A 21,108-nucleotide genomic window follows, 5' to 3' on the forward strand; every position below is an offset into this window, starting at 1 on the left:
GTGAATGCTCAGGGTGCTTTTGGATCCAGTGGGCTAAATATATTCAAAGGCATCTGAAACTCCAGTTGCAGAAGAAGTCTTTAAGGCCTGATTCCCTTGATTTACTCCACTATAAATCAGCTCGCTTCAACAGTCTTACTGCCGATCCGTAGCAGTGTGAATGAAACGAGAACCAAGCCCTGTATTCTTGGCATCAGCCTCCTCCTGAATTTGGCAGGTGGGCTCCCTTTTCTGGGGCAGTGTCATGTGATCGGCTGCAAAGAAGTAAAGTGCAAAGTCCACACAGGTGACTGTTCAAGTGCATCCCTTTTGACACCCAAGGAGAAGATAGCAGGCTGAAGGTCTGGCTGCAGAAGGTCAGAGAGAAGTGATGCAAGAGCCACATATTTAAATAAGGAGATTAGGCTGGATTCCTCTGCAAAATTGTAAGCAGCTTCAATTACCTTTGGAAACATCAATTCTTAGTGAATTGGGCCCTTATTTTACCCCCTAGCCATAGTCCTTTCTCCCTCCGTTGTATTGATTTAGCCTTTCCCTCTAATTGTCTAATTAGGTTGCCATAGCTGTTAATAGGATAGTGTGCAGACATCTTAACCTCTGAGATCCTAATGACTTGTGCTTATTAGAGCAACTATCAAATACGTATTGAATCCCTGTCTTTGTTTTAAACCTGAAAAAAACTGCTTATATTTTACAAGTGCACTTCAGAATGAGCTACATTCAGAAGTGCAGCCCTTCTGAATCATTATCCATGCCTGTAGACACTAAGTGCTTTTACTCTCCTTCTGTTACTTGATTACAGCACTCCAAATGAAAAGTTTTTGCAAATAATGGAAGCACCTAAAACAGATTTTTTAAAAGTGTGTCTATTTTGATTTTTACGTTTGCCTTAAACAAAGACATTTCAAAAGCACTGTGTCTGCAGTTTTTCAGATGGTTTGTTTTAAAACAAAGGCAGAATCGGTTTTTTAGATATTTAGGTATTAACCCATATTAACATAGAGGTACTGACCACATCTCAGATATGCTAAAGCCTCTTTAAATTGCAGCAAAGTCTGTTTCCACAGTCAGAGTCGTAAAAATGGTGTAATGGAAAAAAAGGCCTACTACGTGTTGCAAACTATACACCACATTGTAAAGGTTTAATAATGTCTTTGTGTGAGAGGGCCAGGACTGGGTTGCCTGCCACTTCAGTCTTTTCTCTGTTTATGAGAGAAACTTAACTAGCTCATACATTTGTGGTGCCACTCTGCTCAGAGGTGAAATTCACTCAGCAGGACTGGCTATTTGGGCACTTACAGGACACAGTGATACTGCTTACGGGAGCAGCCACTGCCCAGTACTAAGTGTTTGCAGAATGCAGCTCTAACACAAGTGAGACGGGCTATTAAGTTCTAATCTGCTCCTGCCCTGCTCCCTCAAAATCAAGTGGAAGAAAGTTTATCTCGATTAGGTGTGGAAGGTTGTTTCTCAGCATGTACTAGACTAACACATTAGTAACAGAGCGAATAGACTGATTTCTCACGTTTGTGTGAAACCCTTCTCTACCTAACAACCATATGGTACACATTAATATCTTCACAAAGCCTTAGCTTTCCATTACGAAGAAGTTCTCTATGTATTTGCAGCATATGGTTCAGGAAATCTTTTTTTTTTTTTCCTTCAGAAAATGTGTCCCTTAGGCATATATTTCCTCTAGATTACTGTATTAAGAAGTGTTTTTCTTTAACCATACTTATGGCTTTTCCTTAGAATTCCCCCTTTAAGCACACCTAAAGTGCAAGTGTCTGGACAGAGATATGGGCATATAAATGCATATGAAACACAGGCATAAAATATGATTGCTACTTGGCAAGATTTTCTTCTCTTTTACCTCCTTATCAAGCTATGACTAATTGCTTTCTTATGTTGAGTGCAGCACTATTTGTAGGCTGACCAAATATTGTACAGATTATTGTGGTTTCTGAATGGAGTATTAACTTGGAGACTGCAACCCCATGAATGCTGGCACTGTGGTTTAGTCCTTAGAGAAAAGAAGACATAGAAATCTCATAATTTCCATTTTCTGGCCTGTTCTCTGTCCCATTATTTCTCATATTTCTTGGGGATGGGCACAGGAGTTGACAAGCCTAAAATGGTGTAGGGGTGCATGCTTTCAGGCTCCAGCACATTCTTACTTCAAGAGGGCATGTGTTTTCAGTTGCTGGACCTCTCTACCTGTCCTTTTGGAAACAAGCATCCTCCTGGAGGACTGCTGTGTAACAGGCAGTACGTTTGGATGAGAGTCCATCATCCATCTAACTGTGTGTTACCAATGCTCCCAGCCATGCTGTGGCTTATGGAAACCTTTTAGAAGTGGATAATGTTTGGCTTCTCTTTTCTATCTGAGCGACAGCGACATTAAAAGCTCTGATTTCAACAAAATGCAGCCTCTAATTTGATGTATTAAAGAAAGATGGCTGGGAGAAACCACACTTCCTATCATGAAAGGTAAAAAATAATCCAGTGCCGTTGTCAGTATAAGCCTTCAGCCTGAGGTCCAGAGCTAAATTGTGTTAATGATTAGCTGTAGTAGCTGAAGGTTGGCTTTGTGGTGAGAACACTGTGAATTTGACCAATTTTCCCTGCTAAGCATGCCAGTTATAGGAGTTAGTTGTGTCAATGTCCTATGCAAAACCCAGTCTGAAGTGCTGCCATATATAATCCTGTGCAGTAAATTGAAAGGGCTCCTCGAAAATATATGGAGGAGCACAGATTAATATTCAGCAGGACTTCTTTAAATCATAGCAGCATCTTAATAGAAGTTGCAGCTTTTTTTGCTGACTTCATCAGTAGTTCAGCCCCATGAAGCTGGCGAAAGGGCTGGATAAAACAAAGCACATGGGTGCATCGAAAAGCTTAGGAGCATTGGTGGCCAGCATTTATTGCTGATTGCTGGAGTGGAATTGGGGAGCTAGGTTAATCAGCTCTCTGTGTGCTTCTGAGAGCTGGGGTTGGATGGCTTTAGAAGCCATTTAAACCAGCCTTTTTGAGATGCAGCTTCCAAAAGTTTTATGCTTATCCAGTGAATGTTTAAAATAAACTACAGAAGCACAGTCTCTTCCTGCCCAGCTCTGTGCCCTCTCTGTGAGGCTTTAAATTTGGTCTCCTGGTGTTGCTCTATCTCTGCCCCAGCGAGTCTCAAATTATTTTTCTGAGCAGTGAAACAACATCAAGGGAAGGAGTGGGGAGAGGGTCCCTGCTAGGGTAGTCTGTAGCCTGGTGATTGGACTCCTCTCCAAGCAAGACTCACATTTAAGGAAGGAAAATTAATTTGCTGGGCTGTTAAAAGGAGGCATGAGAAAAGAGGGCTGCTGTCAGCCTGTCTGGCGTTATCTGAAGAGAAAGCGTTATTTGCCATTCTGTCTGTGAATAATCTGATTCTGTTAGTTTGTGTTTGAGCATGTTTCAAAAACCCCTCTTTTGATTGGCTCTTTCAGGAAAATAGCTAAGGGGAAATATAGTTACTCCACATCAAATTAACAAGGCCCAGGGCTCCTTGAGTCCTGCTGAAAATAATTCATTTTGGTGCATGTGCCAAAAGGGAACTTTCAGAGATGTATGCGGTTTTGCAGTCAAAATGTTGTGCTGTGGATGGAGTTTCGGTGCTCTCTCTCTAGCAGCCATGGAGCAGCCTGAGCCACTGGGAAGTCCAGGTTGGAGCCATCAGTCCAAGCAGTCCAAGCATTTTGGGTGCTGACGTAGTTCTCAGGATCTAGCTGCAAAGGACGTATGAGTCTACAAACATGTCCTCCCCAGCCAAACCACTGTTAAAATTGTGCAGTGTTTCCAGCAGGGCATGTCCTGTGAACATGCTGTTTGTTGGGGTGTATTTGATAGGCAAAGAGCTTATCAGCCTTATTCAGGAGAAGAGTAAGAAAGTCTAGAGTAGTTGTAATGGAAAAAAGGCATGCGAGACCTTTGTCCAGCAGCATCTGGAGTCTCGGGTTCTTGGGCAGATCCATGTAGTAAGGTGCTGTCTTCAGTGTCTCTCTGAGCAGAAATGATGTTTGGTTTCATCCTTACCTCAGAGCCATTTTGGACCATCAGCTCAGGCAGGACCGATGGCAAGGGTGCAAGCGGGTGCGAGCGGCTGACAGGTCCTGCGCATTTCCCATCCGGAGGGCGATGCCACAGTGCAAGCACACTGGTGCTGGGCAAGTCTTCATTCCCTTGGGGGCATGGGGCAGAGAGCCACGGATGTCACCGTTTTGTAGCTCTTCTAGCATTCCCCTTCAGTTTTGCCCATATTAGAAGTTGTTCCATTTTAAATTGGTTTTAAAATTGCTTTTTAACTAAACCAATACCAGACACCATGGGCTGACACTTCAGTGTCAGCCAGGCATGTGTACCGAATCCAGCCGAAGGATGCTTGACTCAGATGAAGTGTGCTCACCTTCTTCCACACACATTTAACTCTGTTGAGTAAAAGGACACAACTGCCAGCTCAGCGGCTGCCCGAGGCATGCATGCACCTCTTAACACCCTGATCTGGAAGGTTCAAATCCCCTGTTTCCTTGGGCCCGTGCTTTGAAGGACTTTTGAAATATTGCTCTGCTCAGCATAAGACGAGACATTCACCCATCACGGAAGCAAAACAGTGCGTGCATTCCTGAGCGTGGGGAGGTAGCATGGTAAGAGACTAATGAGACTTGTCTTCCCTACCTGTATTTATAATGTAAACAGGACACTCCAGTTCCCTAGTCCCAAGCACCACCACTTCCGACTCTCGCGCTCGACAGGGTTATGATGCTAGGGGACGCATGCTGGATTGGAAGGATCCGCTTGGTTCATCTGAAAATACAGATCCATATGTGGCAGTTTCATCCCATAATCATCAAGACAAGAAGGGTAAGGCCTTGGAAATGACGTCCTGTGGTGGCGGGGGGGGGAGGACTAAAGTGTAACTGCTTCCAGCTGGCTCAGAGTAACATGTAATGAAACTCCTGTGCTATAATTAAAAGCTTATCGTAAAGCCTGAAACTAAACAGCCAATCTCAGACTCAGTCCTAGATAATTCACTGCCTGAGGAAACCACACAAAACAAACAGAAGTGTATGCCTTTGCAGAGTGTGTTGTGCATGTGTACGGGAAGGAGGCAAACAGTGGGGATTTAGCTCTCTTTAAACTTGATCTACCCTGTTGATCTGGCAGAGGAAGATCCGTGGCTTCCCATTGTTCTTAAGGGTGCACTTTTATATGCCTTTTTGTCTGAATTCCCAGGGCAGGACAGCAAATCTCAGCTAATTTCACATTATTTCCGTCTCTCAACAACAGACAGAGATACTGAAGCTCTGCTCTAGTTTAACCATTGAAGTAAAACTGACAATAGTCCTACCCACTGGGCCTAAGTCCCACTGTCTTCAGTGAGACCTGAGCAATGTTCAGCCCTGTACTGAAGCACACTTGGGTCTAATACAAGTGACAGCCGTGTCCTTTGCCCTCCAGTCCCCCCTTGCTATACATACAGAGAATTAGGCAGAGAATTGCCTAAATTTGCCACTTGAACATACTTAGAGAAGAAGAAGCTTTTCTCCTATGTAAGGATGGTGGTGCCCCCTCATTCCATCTTGGACCTCCATTGTTCTCCCAGCTCCTTTTAATCTGTCTCAAAGAGGTTAAAATGGTTCCTTTGTAAATAGGGGACTTAGGTTCAAATAGCTCCACTGCCTGGAGAGATCTGAGTCCTTGTTATTCTTCTCCAGGGTGTTCTTAGATTGCTTCTTTCAATCTCTTCTCTGTTGAAGACGTTTCACTCTGTATGGACTAATTAAGTACTCAGTGGCCCAGAAGGAGGATGGGTATGAGCAAAACTCACTTGCTGAGTGGTTAGGGCACTCACCAGGGGCAAGAACACACATGAGCTTCAGTCCTTTCTGCTATGAATACTTGATATAAAACACTTAAAATATTAATTGAAATGTGGATTCCAGTCTCTATTGTTCATGCATTTTACATGAAAAACTCATTAGACAAAAGCATCAGCTGTTCCTGGAGAAGCTACTGGCATGTCAGACCTGCTGCTTTGCGTTTTCTGCCCAAACTAGTTGGTTACTTAAATCATATTCCTTCCCCTCCATCTGACCCAGTGAATCTTGAATCCCCTGGATTGGCTGTGGAGACTTTCAGCAGAGGGTGATGAGCACGTTAACATTGCAGAGCAGTCTTCAGCAGAGCTGCACGAACAGCTGGCAACGGTCTGGACCCAGACTGTGAACTCAGTGCCTGTTATTCACAACAGCCCCAAGTACATGGTGCCTCCCACAGTCCTGGGATATCCTGGATTTCTCACTGAACTCCCCAGGATTGACCTCAAAGAGCCTTCACGGTTCCTAGCCATGAGGGCAGTGGGTGTCACCTGGCTGGCCCAGCAGAGATGAAGCCTGAAGCGCTTTTCAAGCTGAGGAGACCAGTCAAATTAGGCAGGAGATGCAGTAAAATTTCCTGAGATGCCATGGCAAACATTAATCTTGTAGCCTTGGCTTTTAGGCTTGATGGCAGGAAATGGAATATGAAGATTTGAATTCCCTCAGGCAGAGATTGTCTCCCACCTCCCAGCAATTAGCTTTTCCCATAAAAAAGGGAAAAACTGCCATTTGCTCTTCCTTCAACTGTGTCTTAGAAGTGGCCCCTGTTTAAACAATTTTTTTCAGAGCAAAAAGGTGAATTTCTAGAACCTGATCACACTTACATGTGAGTTAAGCACAGGGCTCCTCTGCACCCTGCAGACCTGCAGGCTGCTAAGCCTCGGCAGAGGAAAAGTTTCAGGCAGCTGCAATACTCAAAACTCAAAACCATAACTTAGGGTGCAAGGGACTGAGGGTGCTGAAGGCAAAAGCTCAGATTCCTAATTCCTACTTAAGCTCAGTTTGAGATATCGTCGTCATTTTTTTAATTCGTCAGCCCTTGGTCTTCAGCTGTAGAAGGGCAATTCAGAAAAAGTGATTTCTGGGTATCATGTACGTAGAGGAGAGAAGGCAGGTAAACCTGCATGCCTTCTAAAGATGGCATGTGATTTACCTAGCACTCCTCTTTCAGTAATAAATCAGTGATAATGCTGACAGCCAAAAAATAAGGCTTTTTTCTTTTTCTGTCCGGTCTGTTAGTGAGACCTGGTATTCAAAATGCTTGAGGTGAGAGGACACTTCTTAGAAACTCCAGTATTCCCTCTTCTGAAAATAAGTGATATCGTTCTCTCCTCCACCCTGAGAGGAGGGGATGTCATTAAGCAGATTTGATGTGGAAGGAAGAAAGAAAGGAAGGGAGGGAGGGAGGGAGGGAGGGAGGAAGGAAGGAAGGAAGGAAGGAAGGAAGGAAGGAAGGAAGGGAGGAAGGAAGGAAGGAAGGAGGGAAGGAAGGAAAGAAGGATGGAGGGGATGGCGTCAGTCAGGGGAGTGGTGTCAGAAACCACCAATAGTGGAAGATCTGGCCCTTTATGTACCCAGAGGAATGCGGCAACATGTATGCATTTTAATGGCACTATTTGTTATGTGTGGGTCCCTACTTTGCAAATCCTTTGCAAAGCGATGCTTAATAGATGGAAAGCTAGCTCTTAAAAGCATCTTGTATGCCAGTAGCAGCTTTCAGAAGAGCATGCAGTGAAAATATTAATAAATGTATAGCTGTTGGATTCTAATCATTTTCGCTTCAATTCACTGACTGATGAGGTGGCTTACATTCAATAGTTCCCTACCCAGGGACTGATGGTTACCAAAAAGCCTTAGTAGCACTTGATGGGATCATTCAAATATCATGCATTCATTGGTGCCTAAGTATGAATATTGACAAAGCTGGAAGCAGTCTACATGCAATCAAAACAATGGCGGCAGAGGTGACCGCATGGTTGTTACCATTACCATCTACTTGTGTGTTGTTACTCCTTGCCTTGCCCAGTCAGAGCCGGTTGGCTCCAAAATTACTATTGATTTGTTGTTTTAAAAGGGCAAAGGAAAGAGTTCTTGCACAAAATTAAATCAGAAAATGTTACGCTTGCTATCCTTTTAGCAAGATTTTGTTTTCACTTTTGCTGTGATTTCTTTTATTTTCACACATTCACAAAGAAAAAATATTCTCTTTTTTTTTTAACATTTTCTCTTTGTTTTGCAAGGTGCTTTGTGTTGTTCGTCATTGGTTGTGTCTAATCCTTTGGACAGTGTTTTCTTTCTTTTCCTGTGCTCACAAATGGCTTCTTACTGATTGTACTAATTGTACAGAATCCACTTGCTGCTTTCTTTTCTGTAACACGGGTGCTTTGATGATGTCACATCTATCCATATGCTTCACTTTTAATTCAGTGCAGGCATCTTGGGGAATATCTGTGGGGGCGTGAAGAGGGGGTTCTTTGAAAGGGTTGACTCATGGGAATGTGACATTTGTGTGCCACAGCTTTAGTAGCTAAATATACTCTGGGATTGTTGTTTCTGAGCTACATCACATTTCTTGCCAAGATGAAAATGTGTAGTGCAACCCATAGAGTGGGAACTATGCGTTGCCATTCCACTGGCATTTTCATTTTGGCCATTAAGGAATCTGCCCTTCCTGTTGCAGAACAAAAAAAAAATTAAAAAATCAGCTCTGATTGGGCAAACTGCACCCCTCTTTCCTCTTCTCCTCTGTCTCCTCCCCGGAAAAAAAAAAAAAGAAAAGAAAAAGAAAAAAAACATGTTCTGGAGTATGTTTACGTTTTGTTTCCTTTCTTGCTGTGTTTTAGTGTTAATTTAATTGTGTGTTTCTCACCTTCGTTGAAACAGTTCTCCTAACCTCACCGTCTAACCTTCCCCCTGCTGCCATTGTACTTGGTCTCCCCCGCTCCTCCGCAGTCGTGATGCTTCTCCTGTGGAGCACTCCAAGGCTTTACCTTCTACACCCCAGTAGTGCCGTAGCGCTGTGTCTCTCTGTAGTCGTCCTACTAACGAAGGGGGGAGTAGGCACGTACTGCTCATAGAGAGGCCTACGTGAAGAAAACAAAGTGATTTTCTTCAGGAGTAGCTGGCCTTGCCCCTCATTACCCTGCTGCCCTTCTCTGCTGCCTCCTGTCCTTCCTGCCTCCGTTCAGAAATGCTTCATGCTTTTCAAGTCCTGGGTTCGTTAGCACAAATGTAGCCAACTGCTCAGTTTTCTCACTCGCTCCCTAAATGCCTGGAGCCTGCTTTTAATCACAGTTTTGATAAATCAGTTGCAAATTCAGCTTACAATTTCGTGGTTCTGCTACAGCTTCTGCTCCACAGCATTCAGGTGGATGTGGCCAAGCGGGGCACTGAATGATGATAGTGTAGCGTTGCTGTTAGCAGGCTTAATGTTTGTATTCTTACTTGTCTCAGCACTCATTAAGTGAAGATTATGAGGTGGCATCTCCTTCCCTTAACAAGCCTTTTGTCAATATCCATGTAACTATGGTAGAAAAAGCTGATTAGAAGCGGACACAGTTTACAGAGTTAAGAGTTGCTGATGTCTTTGGATGTCAAGAATGCTCCTGTCGATACAGTATCTGGTACCACCTATTATTTTATAGACTGTAAAATCTATATTATTAATAACTGCAGCCCTTCCTCTGGTACAGAATTAGACATCATTAGCAATAGTCAACTCCTGTATTTGGAGAGGGCTGTGCTACTGGGGAGCTCAAGGGCTGTTCATTTCAAAACCTGACTCCAGAAGATATTTCATATTGTACACAAGTGGCAGTGTTACTAAATTTTACTGTGATTATCGCTACTTGAAAGATTTGCCAAGTGCTGACAATGCTTGTCTCCGGAGAGTCTGCAAATGTTCAGGCAGATTCTGCTGCAGTGAGACAGTTTTATATGAAACTTCAGGTACAGTTATGATAAAGAATGTAAAGTGCTGATTTAACAAGATACTTTACAAGTAGACATGAAACAGGAGAAAAAAAATATCTGTGGCAAAGCAAAGCTTCGGACTCCTTTTTGCATAAATTAAACAACTGGTGTTCATCATGGGAGGGCTGAGTTTTGCACCAGGAAGTACATTTGCAGAGTATGTTTTTACACAAAAATATTGTTGTATGCTAATATGTCTAAGGATTTAAAAGATTCAAAGCATTTTGTATCAGAGAAAGCAGGGAGAAGTTTTTATTATCTTGCTGGCATTTTGTTATAATTCAGAAGAGGATTTAAAGTGGCACAAAATTTGTCAAAACTTATCTTTTGAGTTGGTGTTTGCAGGTCTGAGGGGGAGGGCTTGGATTTTCAAGCTGAAGCAAATACTCTGTATTTGATCTGTGTCATCATCCTGGCACTGTTAGAAGAAACTGACTGACTCTAAAAAAAACTGTTAGGCTAATGGGAGAAGGAGTTGCACCATAGTCAATTCTGCCTGGATGGGGCTCAGGAAGAGCTATAAACTTAAAGCATGTGTGCCTGGGAGGAAGCTATGCAAACATTGCTATTCTTTCCCGTGTCTCAAACCATTATATGCACAGACATAAAGCAGATTGCGAGTACTTTGCAGTTCACTACCAGTTTCAAGTGCTGAGGAAACAATGAAGATCGAATCAGACCAGATCCTTCACTTACTATACTTTTAAGTCTTTTGCCCACAGTCTAGTAAAATAGTGCTGTGAGAAAGGGAGTAGGGAATTTGCCCTGATTCTGTCTACGATTCTGTAGCATTTGGCTGAGATTTGAAGTGAGAGGTGTTATTCAGAGCTGTAGTGCTTCACAAACATATTTCACCTACATGAGACACAATGACGTGGGACTTAAGTCCATTTAAACTTTTATAGAGCCACATCTAGATTAAAACCTACTTACTTTTCCCATTAGGATTTAATCAGAGGCTGGTGGGATGAGTCTGTGCTACACGAAGCCCTATAGATTTTCTTCCTAAAATGTTCTTAGGTAAATTAGCATCAGCTTATTGTAAACATCCCTGTTTCTAGAAGGGGGGGCCTTATTTACATTTGTCACGTGTACTAACTGCTTGTGTGAAATACTAAAAAAATCCTTTTTTAAAAACCAACAAACAAAGAAACAACCCTGTATTTGTCTAGAATGGCTCTAATGAGCAACTTGTCCAGGATCTGAATGTCTCAGAGACTAATCATGGCATACCTGCTGTGGAGCGCCATTTTAGCTCCATATCAGATAAATACCAAAAAGCCATTGTTAGCAATTTAATGAGACCAAATTTCTCAGCAGAGTTTTTAATGGCCAGATACCTGTGTCACCAGACCAGGCTAATAACTAGAAACATGCCAGAAGATTGATGACCTCACCACGCTGGAGTCACTGGTATGCTGTGATACACACCAGAGGGCTGTGCAGTCAGCATTAAGTGAACACACCAGACTTGTCCAGAGGAACGACACTGATCCCTCCTCTGTTCTGTCTTGCATGTACGAGCTGTCTGCTCCCAGGGCTAGAGACAGGTAATCATCTCAGACTGCATCCTCAAGTTCAAACAGTGGCAGTAGAAAACTAGATGCTAATTAATAAAATGGAGATTGTATATAAAATTGATGAAAGAAGAATGCTGGAAGGATGTTTCTGACAACAGACTTATTTCAAACTTGTTTTCATTATCTTTTGTAAGTTTCTATGAGAACAAGAGCGAAGAGACAGAGCAGACAAGGCATGCAGAAAAGATGACAGAAACTAAGTCCACGGGCAGGGCCACATCCTTAAGCCAATTTTAATCAAACCTGGGGATTGTATTAGAATACAGGGCAGTGATTTAGTGTGTCTTCTCTGTGACTAAGTCTTCTTTTCAAACCTTATGTAAAAAAGCCCCAGCTCATTTACTCACAGATTTTCCATAGTAACCTTCTGAAAGTGTAAGGAAAGGAACGGTTTTCACTGCAAAAGATCAGCAAGGGTGAGGAAATCTAAATAATGGAGAGGGTATATCCCAAGACGTACCAACTGCCTGTGCCCCACCTAAAGAAATGCCTATACTTCAGCACTGGCACTAACTTAAAATTTTCAGAAATCAAAATATTTCTACATTTCACTAACAGTTCGGATTTCAGATTGACTAGCAGAAGTGGAAACGTGAGGAGCAAGATTAGAACCAAGAGCCATCTGCTATTTAGTAGCCAAACAAAACCGTCATTGGTAATAGAAGAAGTTGTGTCAATGTGCAACTGCTGGGTATGAAAACGATCAACAGAGCTTTTCTGTCCCCAGATTACTGGATCCTACAAATAAAAGAAGGGTGAAGTTTAAATAGAGCTCATCAAATGTCAGCTGTGGCTGCAGGAAACAGCAGGTGTCCTTGACCTGTAATTGTCTGCCTGCATAGATTTAGAGTCAGGCTATCCATTTCCAGGCTGCAATGAGCAGTAGAACCTTGTCTTACTAAAACAGGGAAAAACTGTCATTGCCCCAGGACCTTGATCTGCTTTTTCAATAAAAGAGGCCATGTCTAATTTGTCAAGGCAGCTGCTCAGGGTTCAGGCCATTAGAGCTATTGTGTGATGGACTAGATCCCCGGCTGCATTCATCCGCAGTCACCCGGTGAGGACAGCTCGGTGGAGGGACACAGACCGCCTCATGCTCTTGTTTGACCCTTGTAGCACTGACATATTTATCAAGAGCTGGGAATTTGCTGTAGGGTATGCTGGCCACACAGGGCCACTACTCTATCTGGAAATAGCAAAGCGTAATTGGTGAACAGGATGCTAAGTAACACCCAGTTTCAATTTTGTGGCATTTGCATTGAGTATAGGGAGATGTTGTGCCATACAAAGATGCTGAATTGGGAGGGCAACTTAGCCCTTTAAATAAGAGATTTCTGAAACTGCTTTGAAATTTGAAGGGATTTAAGAGCAGAAAATCTAGTAGCTGAAAGATGCTTAAAGCGCCTTTTGGTGTTAATGCCAGTGTACAATTCGAATGTCAATATGCTGTTAAAGATATTTGAATAATTAATTTTTCTCATATAGGATGTGCCTAGTTTCATCAATTATATTAATTAATAGGTAAGATGTCCTGTAGTAATTTTACAATGACCTAAACTTTGACGGTCCTGGTTCAGAGCACTTTTAATATGATTTGTGGACTGTGAACTCTTTAATTACATGGCTCTGTACAAAACACCACCTACGTTCTTCTCATATAGATAACCTTTTAGTGAATGGTATCAACATCCCGTTCAGTATGTAGGAAGGATCCTGACTGACCCTTTTCCTGTTTTTTCTTAGTTTTCTTTAAGACTGTCAAAAAGGCGAGCTTAATTCTTTATGTCAGGATGGGCTGGTGCTTACTGATTAACAGCATGCAGTTAATTAAAAAAAGAAAAACCTGGAGAGGGCATAATTTAGATTTTGCCGTGTTCATTTTATTGAACATTAAATACATATAACAAATGTCATTGCATTTGGAAAGCAGTCATTCCTATGAATATCCTTAGTTTAGGCAGGTGTTTAGGCAGGTGTTACTTTGAGCTCTTTAATAGTCATTTAGTAAGACACTCTAGTCTCTGGTATCCGATTACTGTTGCTATGATTTTTGCTAGATTTTAATCATGTGTTCTAAGATTTTCTGTGCCAGTAGCTGAGAAAGAGGATAGGGAAAAATATGTTGTTATTCTCATGTTACAAAAAAGAGTCTCAAGGGCATTTTATTGAGAGGTTTTGAAGCAGATGATAGTGCAAAATTACTATTATATCAAACATGTGCATCCTGACATTTCTGTGAGGGGAAAAAAGAACTTCATTGGCCAAGCTGTAAGTTTTTGAAAAATCTCAGTCCCTCATACCCAGAAGAGACTTGTCACAGTTAGGCAACTAAACACACAGACAACTCCGTGTACATTGAGCATTGGCGCTGTGACTGATGAGCACTTCAACCAGCAGCTGATAGTCTGACAGCTCTCCTTGCCCCAGCAGATCAGAGTAAGTTAGAGTCCCTGCTGAAGTAGATTTTAACAGCTCCATCGGCATTAGAAGAGCTTAGGGCAGTTTATAGAGAAGTTGCTCAGGAAGCATTAAGAGGCATTTCTGGCACAGCTGTACAATTCAGCAAACATTTGGAAATGGCTAACAGCACATTCATCACCAACTTTGTATTGGCCAGGAAGAATACCTGTAATACTCTGAAATAGTGAGTCTCAGTGGATAGCCTCCAGACCAGTTCCAGCCTCCCACATCTACCAAAGTGGTTAGCCCTGGATATTAAACTGTAGTTCTCCCACCAGCAACCAAACATTGCTATCTTCTGTGAAATAAAATCTCAGATGAAGGTGCAGCTTGATAGCATTATCACAACTGGGCATAAACTAGACAGTTCTTTCATATGCCCAACAAGGATTTTTTTAATTGGAAAATAACACCAGCTGCATGCTGTCAGTAATATGCCATCTTGTTCATGCTCCATCCCATCTTACCCACAATTGTGATAGAAAATAAAAGAACAGCTGTTAAAAAAAAGGGAGGGAAGCAGGCACATTTTTTAAGCCCTACAAAGCTACTGTTATTCACTATCTTGTTCTTGTAGAAAGAAACAGAGGGGTTTTTTTGGAGAGCCTGAAAGATCCGCAATTCCTTAAACACAAACAGTATCAGCACAGACAGGGAATTTAAGTGTGCACAGAAAGACCTCCTGAACAGCAGCACACCGAAGCCTTCATTAAAATAATTCCAAAAGTCTTTTGAGAAGCACATATTTTCCAGGTGTTTCCGTATTTTTTAAACCAGAAAACTATACTGAGTTCCTGTTTGGAAGCAAGCAGGGTGAGTGAGACAGAAGCCATAATGCTGGGTAAACACTGAGTACCGCTTGTTTTTAAAGAAGCTAACAGAAGTGGTCTTGTCGTGTGGTGCAGAAAAGGCCGTTGGTAGTTTCTTTGAGCCTGTGGTCAGCACTTGAGAGATTTTAATTCCTGCAACCAGCTTATAGCTCCCATCAAACAGTTCAACAATTCTCCATGTGTATTCACTGCTGAATGAGTCCCAATCAGTCCAGGAGTGCCCTCTGTCCCTTCTTCTGCCTGCCTTCCCTGCTGAACCTCTTGCATTCACCACAGAGCCTGCCCAGAGGTTTGGGCAATCACAGCTCATAATAAAGAACATAAAGAGCACTGCTTTTTTTTTGCAGATAGCATTTGGCTTTATCTCTACAAAACACTAGTCTCTATTCAGTGTCTTAAAGAGGTCTTACAGTCCTGCAGCACTCTATATGCTTTTTGTCTAAATATGACCAAGCTACAGGCAATGCCCTGAGGCAGTCATCCAGTAAGACCAATTAACTTTCCATACCCAGCGGGATTTGTGTATCTGAGTGTGCAGCTCTCACTCATTGAACTAAATTACTAATACCAAATCAGCATGTACTTTCATATACCCAGCATCAAGACCTGGAAAGACAATACAGTTTATCTCTACTTACTCATGGCAAGACAACTTGATAACATCAGCTGTGCTTCCCTGAAAGGTTTGGTCTCACCTACACTGTGTTTAGAAAGGAGAGAGAATAAATATGTATCACTGAGAGAAGAGAGATTGTGATAAAATTTGTTAGGGTCCCAATGCTAGGAAAAAAATGAGGCTTTAACCTTTCACATGGAAGTTTGTATATCTGTAGATCAGTAAACATATCTTGAGAACTAGTCTACAGATACAAAAAAGCCGGTCGTGTTCCTTGTTATAGCACCTACCTTCATGTTGATTAACTAGCAGCGCAAGCTGCCTGGTTTGCCTGCAGCAGTGGAAACTACTGGCTTAAAGGAAGAGCATAAGCAGAAACTGAACAAACACTACAGTAAATCCAGAAAACAGAGATTTGATCCAGTACCAGAAATGAGTGGAAGGCTAGGGGAGTTGTATTGCAGAAACACTGCTGTTTGTGAGATGTGTGATAAAGCAAATACACAGGTATGTCTACCTGGCCTGCCACTGGACAGTCAAGAGTGTGTCTGGATTGGGTTTGAATGTATGTTGGAGAAGACACTGGTTTGCACACACTGCTGTGGTTAGGTTGCTGCTGGCCCCAGGGTAGCTTTCTTGGAGCTGGGGCAGGTACCTGCTTGCCAAAGTATGTCTTCTGAGATGCAGCTACCGGTTCACCTCAGCCAGGGAAGCAGACTGGCCATAGTGATCACTGAGCATGTTAAAAAATGCACAGACGGGAAACATCAATGAAGTTATGGCACCAAAGTGTAAATGTACATGCAGTGCCTGCAAGGTGGGGAGGTGATAAAAAAAAAAATTAGGTAAAAAAATGCAGAGAACTTTAAATTTGACAGACAGAAAAATGCATGAATGAAGCCCCTACTGGAGACAGAAAATGAAGGGAGAGAGAGATGATAGCAGCACCAGGACAAGAATTCCATCAGGGAAATGCCATCTTTTTACCTCAGGATATGGCTGGAGTAACCATGCTTGGTTTACTGGAGATACTATGGATTCAAATGAATGTAACTGAGAGGAAAGAAGTCTTCTGATATTTGTATTGGAAGAGTAGTGAGATACAGAAAAACAACTAGCAGTACAATTATTCTTGCTGTTACGGCCAGTGTTTCAAACTCATTGCAATTCCTCAGTCACTTAATATATTCAAAGGCAGATGAGGCTATGGGACTGCAGTGCAGAGGGAAATGATAAACCTAACATCAGACATGTATAAGCTATTTTTTGCCTACAACACCAGCCCTGCAAATATTTCTAGAAGAAGCAGTCTTGTCTTTTATTGATCACTGGGGGCATGTTTTAATTCTTAAGTCCAGGTCTTTTGACTACACCTGCAGTGTTCATGAGTGTAGGAGAAATGAAGAGTTAATACACAGCGTTTGCTTTCTGTCACAAAATATACAGTGCTGGCGTTTTAACGACAGAAGAGGTTTCATCCTTCCTCTGTGTTAGAGCAGGCCTAACATGGGGTCCAGCCATGCTCCTAACGTGCACCAGCAACGCAGCTGTGGGCAGAAGGACTATCACTAAGAAATACAGTCTGTGTGCAGGAGTAAACATTGTTGGCTTGGTCACATAGTTGTTCAGCAGTTTAATAGTCATTTCCAGGGACCTCAGGGAATAGGATGTATAGGATACAGTCTTACTATTTAAATGTCTTGGATGTTTAATAGATGGCTCCTTTGTTAGTTCAGCTGTGATGTGTTCAGTCACACTAGTAGCTCAAAACTAGCATTTCCATTTTTGTGTCTTTAAAGAAGATCAGAGCTGTTGAGGAAATAATTTTTGCTTTTAGGTCATATGCAGTGTTTGAAATTTAACCCCAGTTCTTCCATCAGGCTGCTTTGAGCTTCAGCCTGCTAAGCAGAGCTGCTTATGTTGACATTCAGCAAACTTCACTTTTCCCTATTGCACAGAAAGGCCATAGTTCAAAACAGGCTGTAAAAAAGAAGAGGAAAAGCCACAGAATTTCTCAGTGACAGCTTCTCTATCCTTGACACTGTTCGTAAAAACTGCTTCTAGAAAGGCACTGGGCTGTCCAGAATACATAATGCCCACAGCAGGAAAAGAAAAGGAAAAAAAACCCCAACATCAACAACAACAACAAAAAAACACCACCAAAAAAAAAAAAAAAACAGCATTTGTTCTGCGCCATCAGAGGAGCTCCATGCAGTGAAATGGGAACTGTGAAGATGAGAGATTCACTTTGCAGGCTACAACAACTTCTCTGGAGCCCTGAAATCATGCATATTCAGCCAAACATATGTAAATCTGGTTTAGCCCAGCTGTGAAAGATCCCCTAAAGTAAACTAATAAAGAGCAGCTGGATATGTTTAAGCTCATCCCAGGCATAGTAGAAAGGTCCCAGAATGTGCACTGAGCTTTTTTTACGTCATTAGAGGAAATGCAGCAGACTTTAAAGGAAATTTGTGTTTTAAGATGCAAAGCAGCATAAAGTTTGCCTCTGCTGAGACAAGCTACAAAAGAATTAATTTTCCTTGACATTTGGATTTTATACATCTTGTTTTAACTACTGTGAATGCCTGTGTTTTACTTTTTTAAAGGACCTGCTATGTCTGCTTATTCCCCATCATACAGAGGCATCTAAAATTATCAGTGCTCACTGGGAAAGGGTGAGAGGTGAAGGAAAGTACTGAAGTCAGGAAAGTTCAAAATTACCAGCTACTGCATACCACCTGCCAGTGGGAGAAAGGTTGTCAAGCAAGTGCTTCTAGTGCAAGAGCTGGCCTTGAGCCGAGCCACTGGGACAAATAAAATCGGGCTGGCTTCAGGACTGTAATGACTTTCATTGTTACAATATAGATCCAGGAGGTTGTGTATCTCAAATCTTCTCCCACACCTGCAAACTTAATAAACTGGTTTATTTACAGAGATACTGCTTAGAAGTAATGCAATTAAAAAAAGCTCTAAGAGCTTGCTATTCCAGTCTTTTTCAGGTCTGCCTCCCCTTCATTTCAGTGGGGGTGGGAGTTGTCTGAGCATGAACTTGCTGGTTCAGATCTTGTAATTTCCATCTGTAATGATCCCTTTCAAAAAAGAACTGCTTGTTTCTAATTTCTCAAAATTCACAAGTGTGGCCATCACGTAGGTTTTGTATGGGTGTTGTGGCATGCAGAAAAATTGGATTGCAGGCTTATAATCAAACTAAAAACAGGTAATTGAAATCCATTCTGAAAATGTTATGTCAAGATTGACGGGTTATCTCATATGGACATTGTGGAGTTGTTTCTCTCACCTTTCTTGCTTAATTTATCTGGCTTAAAAAAAATACAAGAATGAAAGTTCTCCATTTTCCCATTGAGAACAAAGCTACTTGTTGATCTTCCCTCTTTTAGTAAGTTACAACCACCTTTTTTCTACAGAGAGTCATGTTGACAGTCATTCATCAAAAGTGGAGAGAAGTAATATAATTTGGACCAGTTGAAAGGAGAAATAAAACCACCCTTAGAGATCAATAGATGAACCTATCCTGGAGGGATTGCTTCTGAAGTATGTCTGATTAAGGGCCAAAAAACCCAGACAGAGGCCACTGTGGCTGATCTGATTGTTTAGATCCTTTTCAAGGCTTTGTTATGTGTTACTTCAGGCACGTTATATATTGATTTTCTTTTCATAGTTCTGAAGTACGATTTCTCCTCATACTTCCAGTGATCCCCAGGCCTCTTGTAATTGAAGGTTTTTTCTTTACCACATTCATTCTTCTCTCCAAGCACATGCATCTCCTTTTTGTTTGCTGCCTATCTCAGATGGCTAGCTTGGGCTAGCCAGTTGGCTTTGAGAGCCATAGAGCAATATCTGCGGGAAGATGGATTGCTCTTCTCAGCAGAGTCATGCAAAACTTACAGTTGCAGACCTTTATAAATCAACAATACTGCTTTACTGCAAGGGAAGGGGGAAAAAAAGCATATGCCAGCAGCTTTAACTATGAATGTTTGAGCTGTTTTTTTCTAGCTGGTGACACCAAGAGTCCAGAAAAACAGATACTGGGTAGAATTGCACTGAGTCAGCAGAACAAGTCCTTGCAGCCAGAAGGAAGATGATGGAAAAAGCTTGCTTACTGTTTTCAACAAAGCAGTTCCAATAAAGTGGCATCACCAAATCATTGGGAATTATAATGCGGTTGGTTTATGTCAAGCCTTGAGATTATTCCTTCAAGAAAAATGTAAGATAAGATCTCAGAAATGCATGATAGACTCTGGTCATTCCTGAATTTGATATCACTTTAAATCTGTGTGTCCAGTCTAAATTCATCTGAATTTTTTTTATTCCTATTGCTGGTTAAAAAAGGAGGAAGAAAGCTTGTTAATACCTGCAGGGATTTTCCAGGCTGAAATAGTCTTTTAGCAGCATGAGACTGCCTGTAAACACAGTTCTAACACCTGGAGACACATGTTGAAAACCTATTCAGTGGTATTTAAAAAAGATATTCTGAAGCCCATAAAAACCTCCATTCATAATGAGTCTATAGCAGTGTTTCTTGCACGTCTAAGCAGAGGGAGACATGCGTCAGACAGAGAAGCTTGCACTGAAGAATTAAATTAACTGCAAGGTTTTCCCCTTAAGTAACATCAGTAAAGAAACCATTGTACCTTTCTAGAACAATGACTTGTTCTGTGGAAAGTCTCAAGTGATTTTGTAGGTGCTGGAGATGGAAGTGGGGTCATTCCCATTTAGCTAGAGAGGTGAAGTTTAAGACAGCAATGACACTCACTCCATGACTTCTGTTAATGTGTGGTGTAGACGTAAATAATACCTTATTCCCTGATAGTTATTCCCTCACTTCCCTGCCAAAACCATCATTCTTCATTTCCCACTTATGTGTTTCGGCTTGGTGTGTGCCACCATTTGGGGTTATTAGTTTACCATCTGTTGCAGGCAACTTTGGAAAGTTAGACAATGACAGTTCCCTGCAGAGGTCATCACAGAGTGTTCTTGGTGCACATGGCATGTGGTCATCTCATTGTCCAGGATACACCTCTCACAGCCATAAAGCATTTCTGGGGCAGAGGTGTCGTTGTCTCCACATTACAGCTAACTGTAATGCTCAAACTGAAAGGCGTTATTTTTGGTGGCAGGTAACTAGTTATTTACACATGGGAACTTGTAGCTACAGGACCAGGTATTGCTCTCTGCCCTGTGAGTTATTCTCACTGACTTCAGCTTGGTTGTGAAAGAAGGCAGTGTTTGGACTATTGTATCATTAAAACAGCCTCACATTAAGCTATTCAAACTGGGAAGTCATTTGCTGTTTGTTTTCTTTCATCAAGCAGTTATGATGGTTATAATCTGGAATTTCAGTTTGTGATCACTCCAAAGGATACGCCAGAACCTAGACATAGAATCATGTGATTGTGGGGCTCTTCTTGATGTTCTGCCATCCCTGTCCCTGGTCACAGGTGAGACAAAGAAATTTAGGCTTCATCATGGGATGTTCTTTTTTACACTGTACATGCTAAAACGACACAGCTCTTTTGCTGGGCCTCTGGAGTTGAGGTCTCCTTTCTGCAGATGCCTGTTAATTCCTGTTCTCCTGAGACACACACCTTACTTCAGATCTCTTTCCAGGTAGACCTTTGATCAGTACTTTTCAAGTGCAGCTTTTTATCAGGTTTTAGCTCACTTTCATTTGCTTCTGAGAAAATAGGTCAAAGACTTTACAGAAGTCAAAGGGTATTATACTT

The 21,108-nt window shown here is 41.9% G+C and overlaps 1 protein-coding gene across 4 annotated transcripts in view; it reads left to right on the forward strand.

Moving 5' to 3' along the window:
* SEMA6A (semaphorin 6A) overlaps positions 1 to 21,108 on the forward strand; it is a 115,386-nt gene that overhangs the window by 84,466 nt on the left and 9,812 nt on the right. For 2 of the 4 annotated variants that reach the window (XM_075021333.1, XM_075021334.1), the window contains exon 18: positions 4,726 to 4,890. The exons of the other annotated variants lie outside the window; for them this stretch is intronic. In XM_075021333.1, the coding sequence (XP_074877434.1) occupies positions 4,726 to 4,890 (165 nt within the window). The remainder of the gene's footprint in view (positions 1 to 4,725; positions 4,891 to 21,108) is intronic. 4 annotated transcript variants of the gene reach the window in all.

The sequence above is a fragment of the Buteo buteo genome, chromosome Z (assembly GCF_964188355.1).
Source record: "Buteo buteo chromosome Z, bButBut1.hap1.1, whole genome shotgun sequence".
Classification (NCBI taxonomy): domain Eukaryota; kingdom Metazoa; phylum Chordata; class Aves; order Accipitriformes; family Accipitridae; genus Buteo; species Buteo buteo.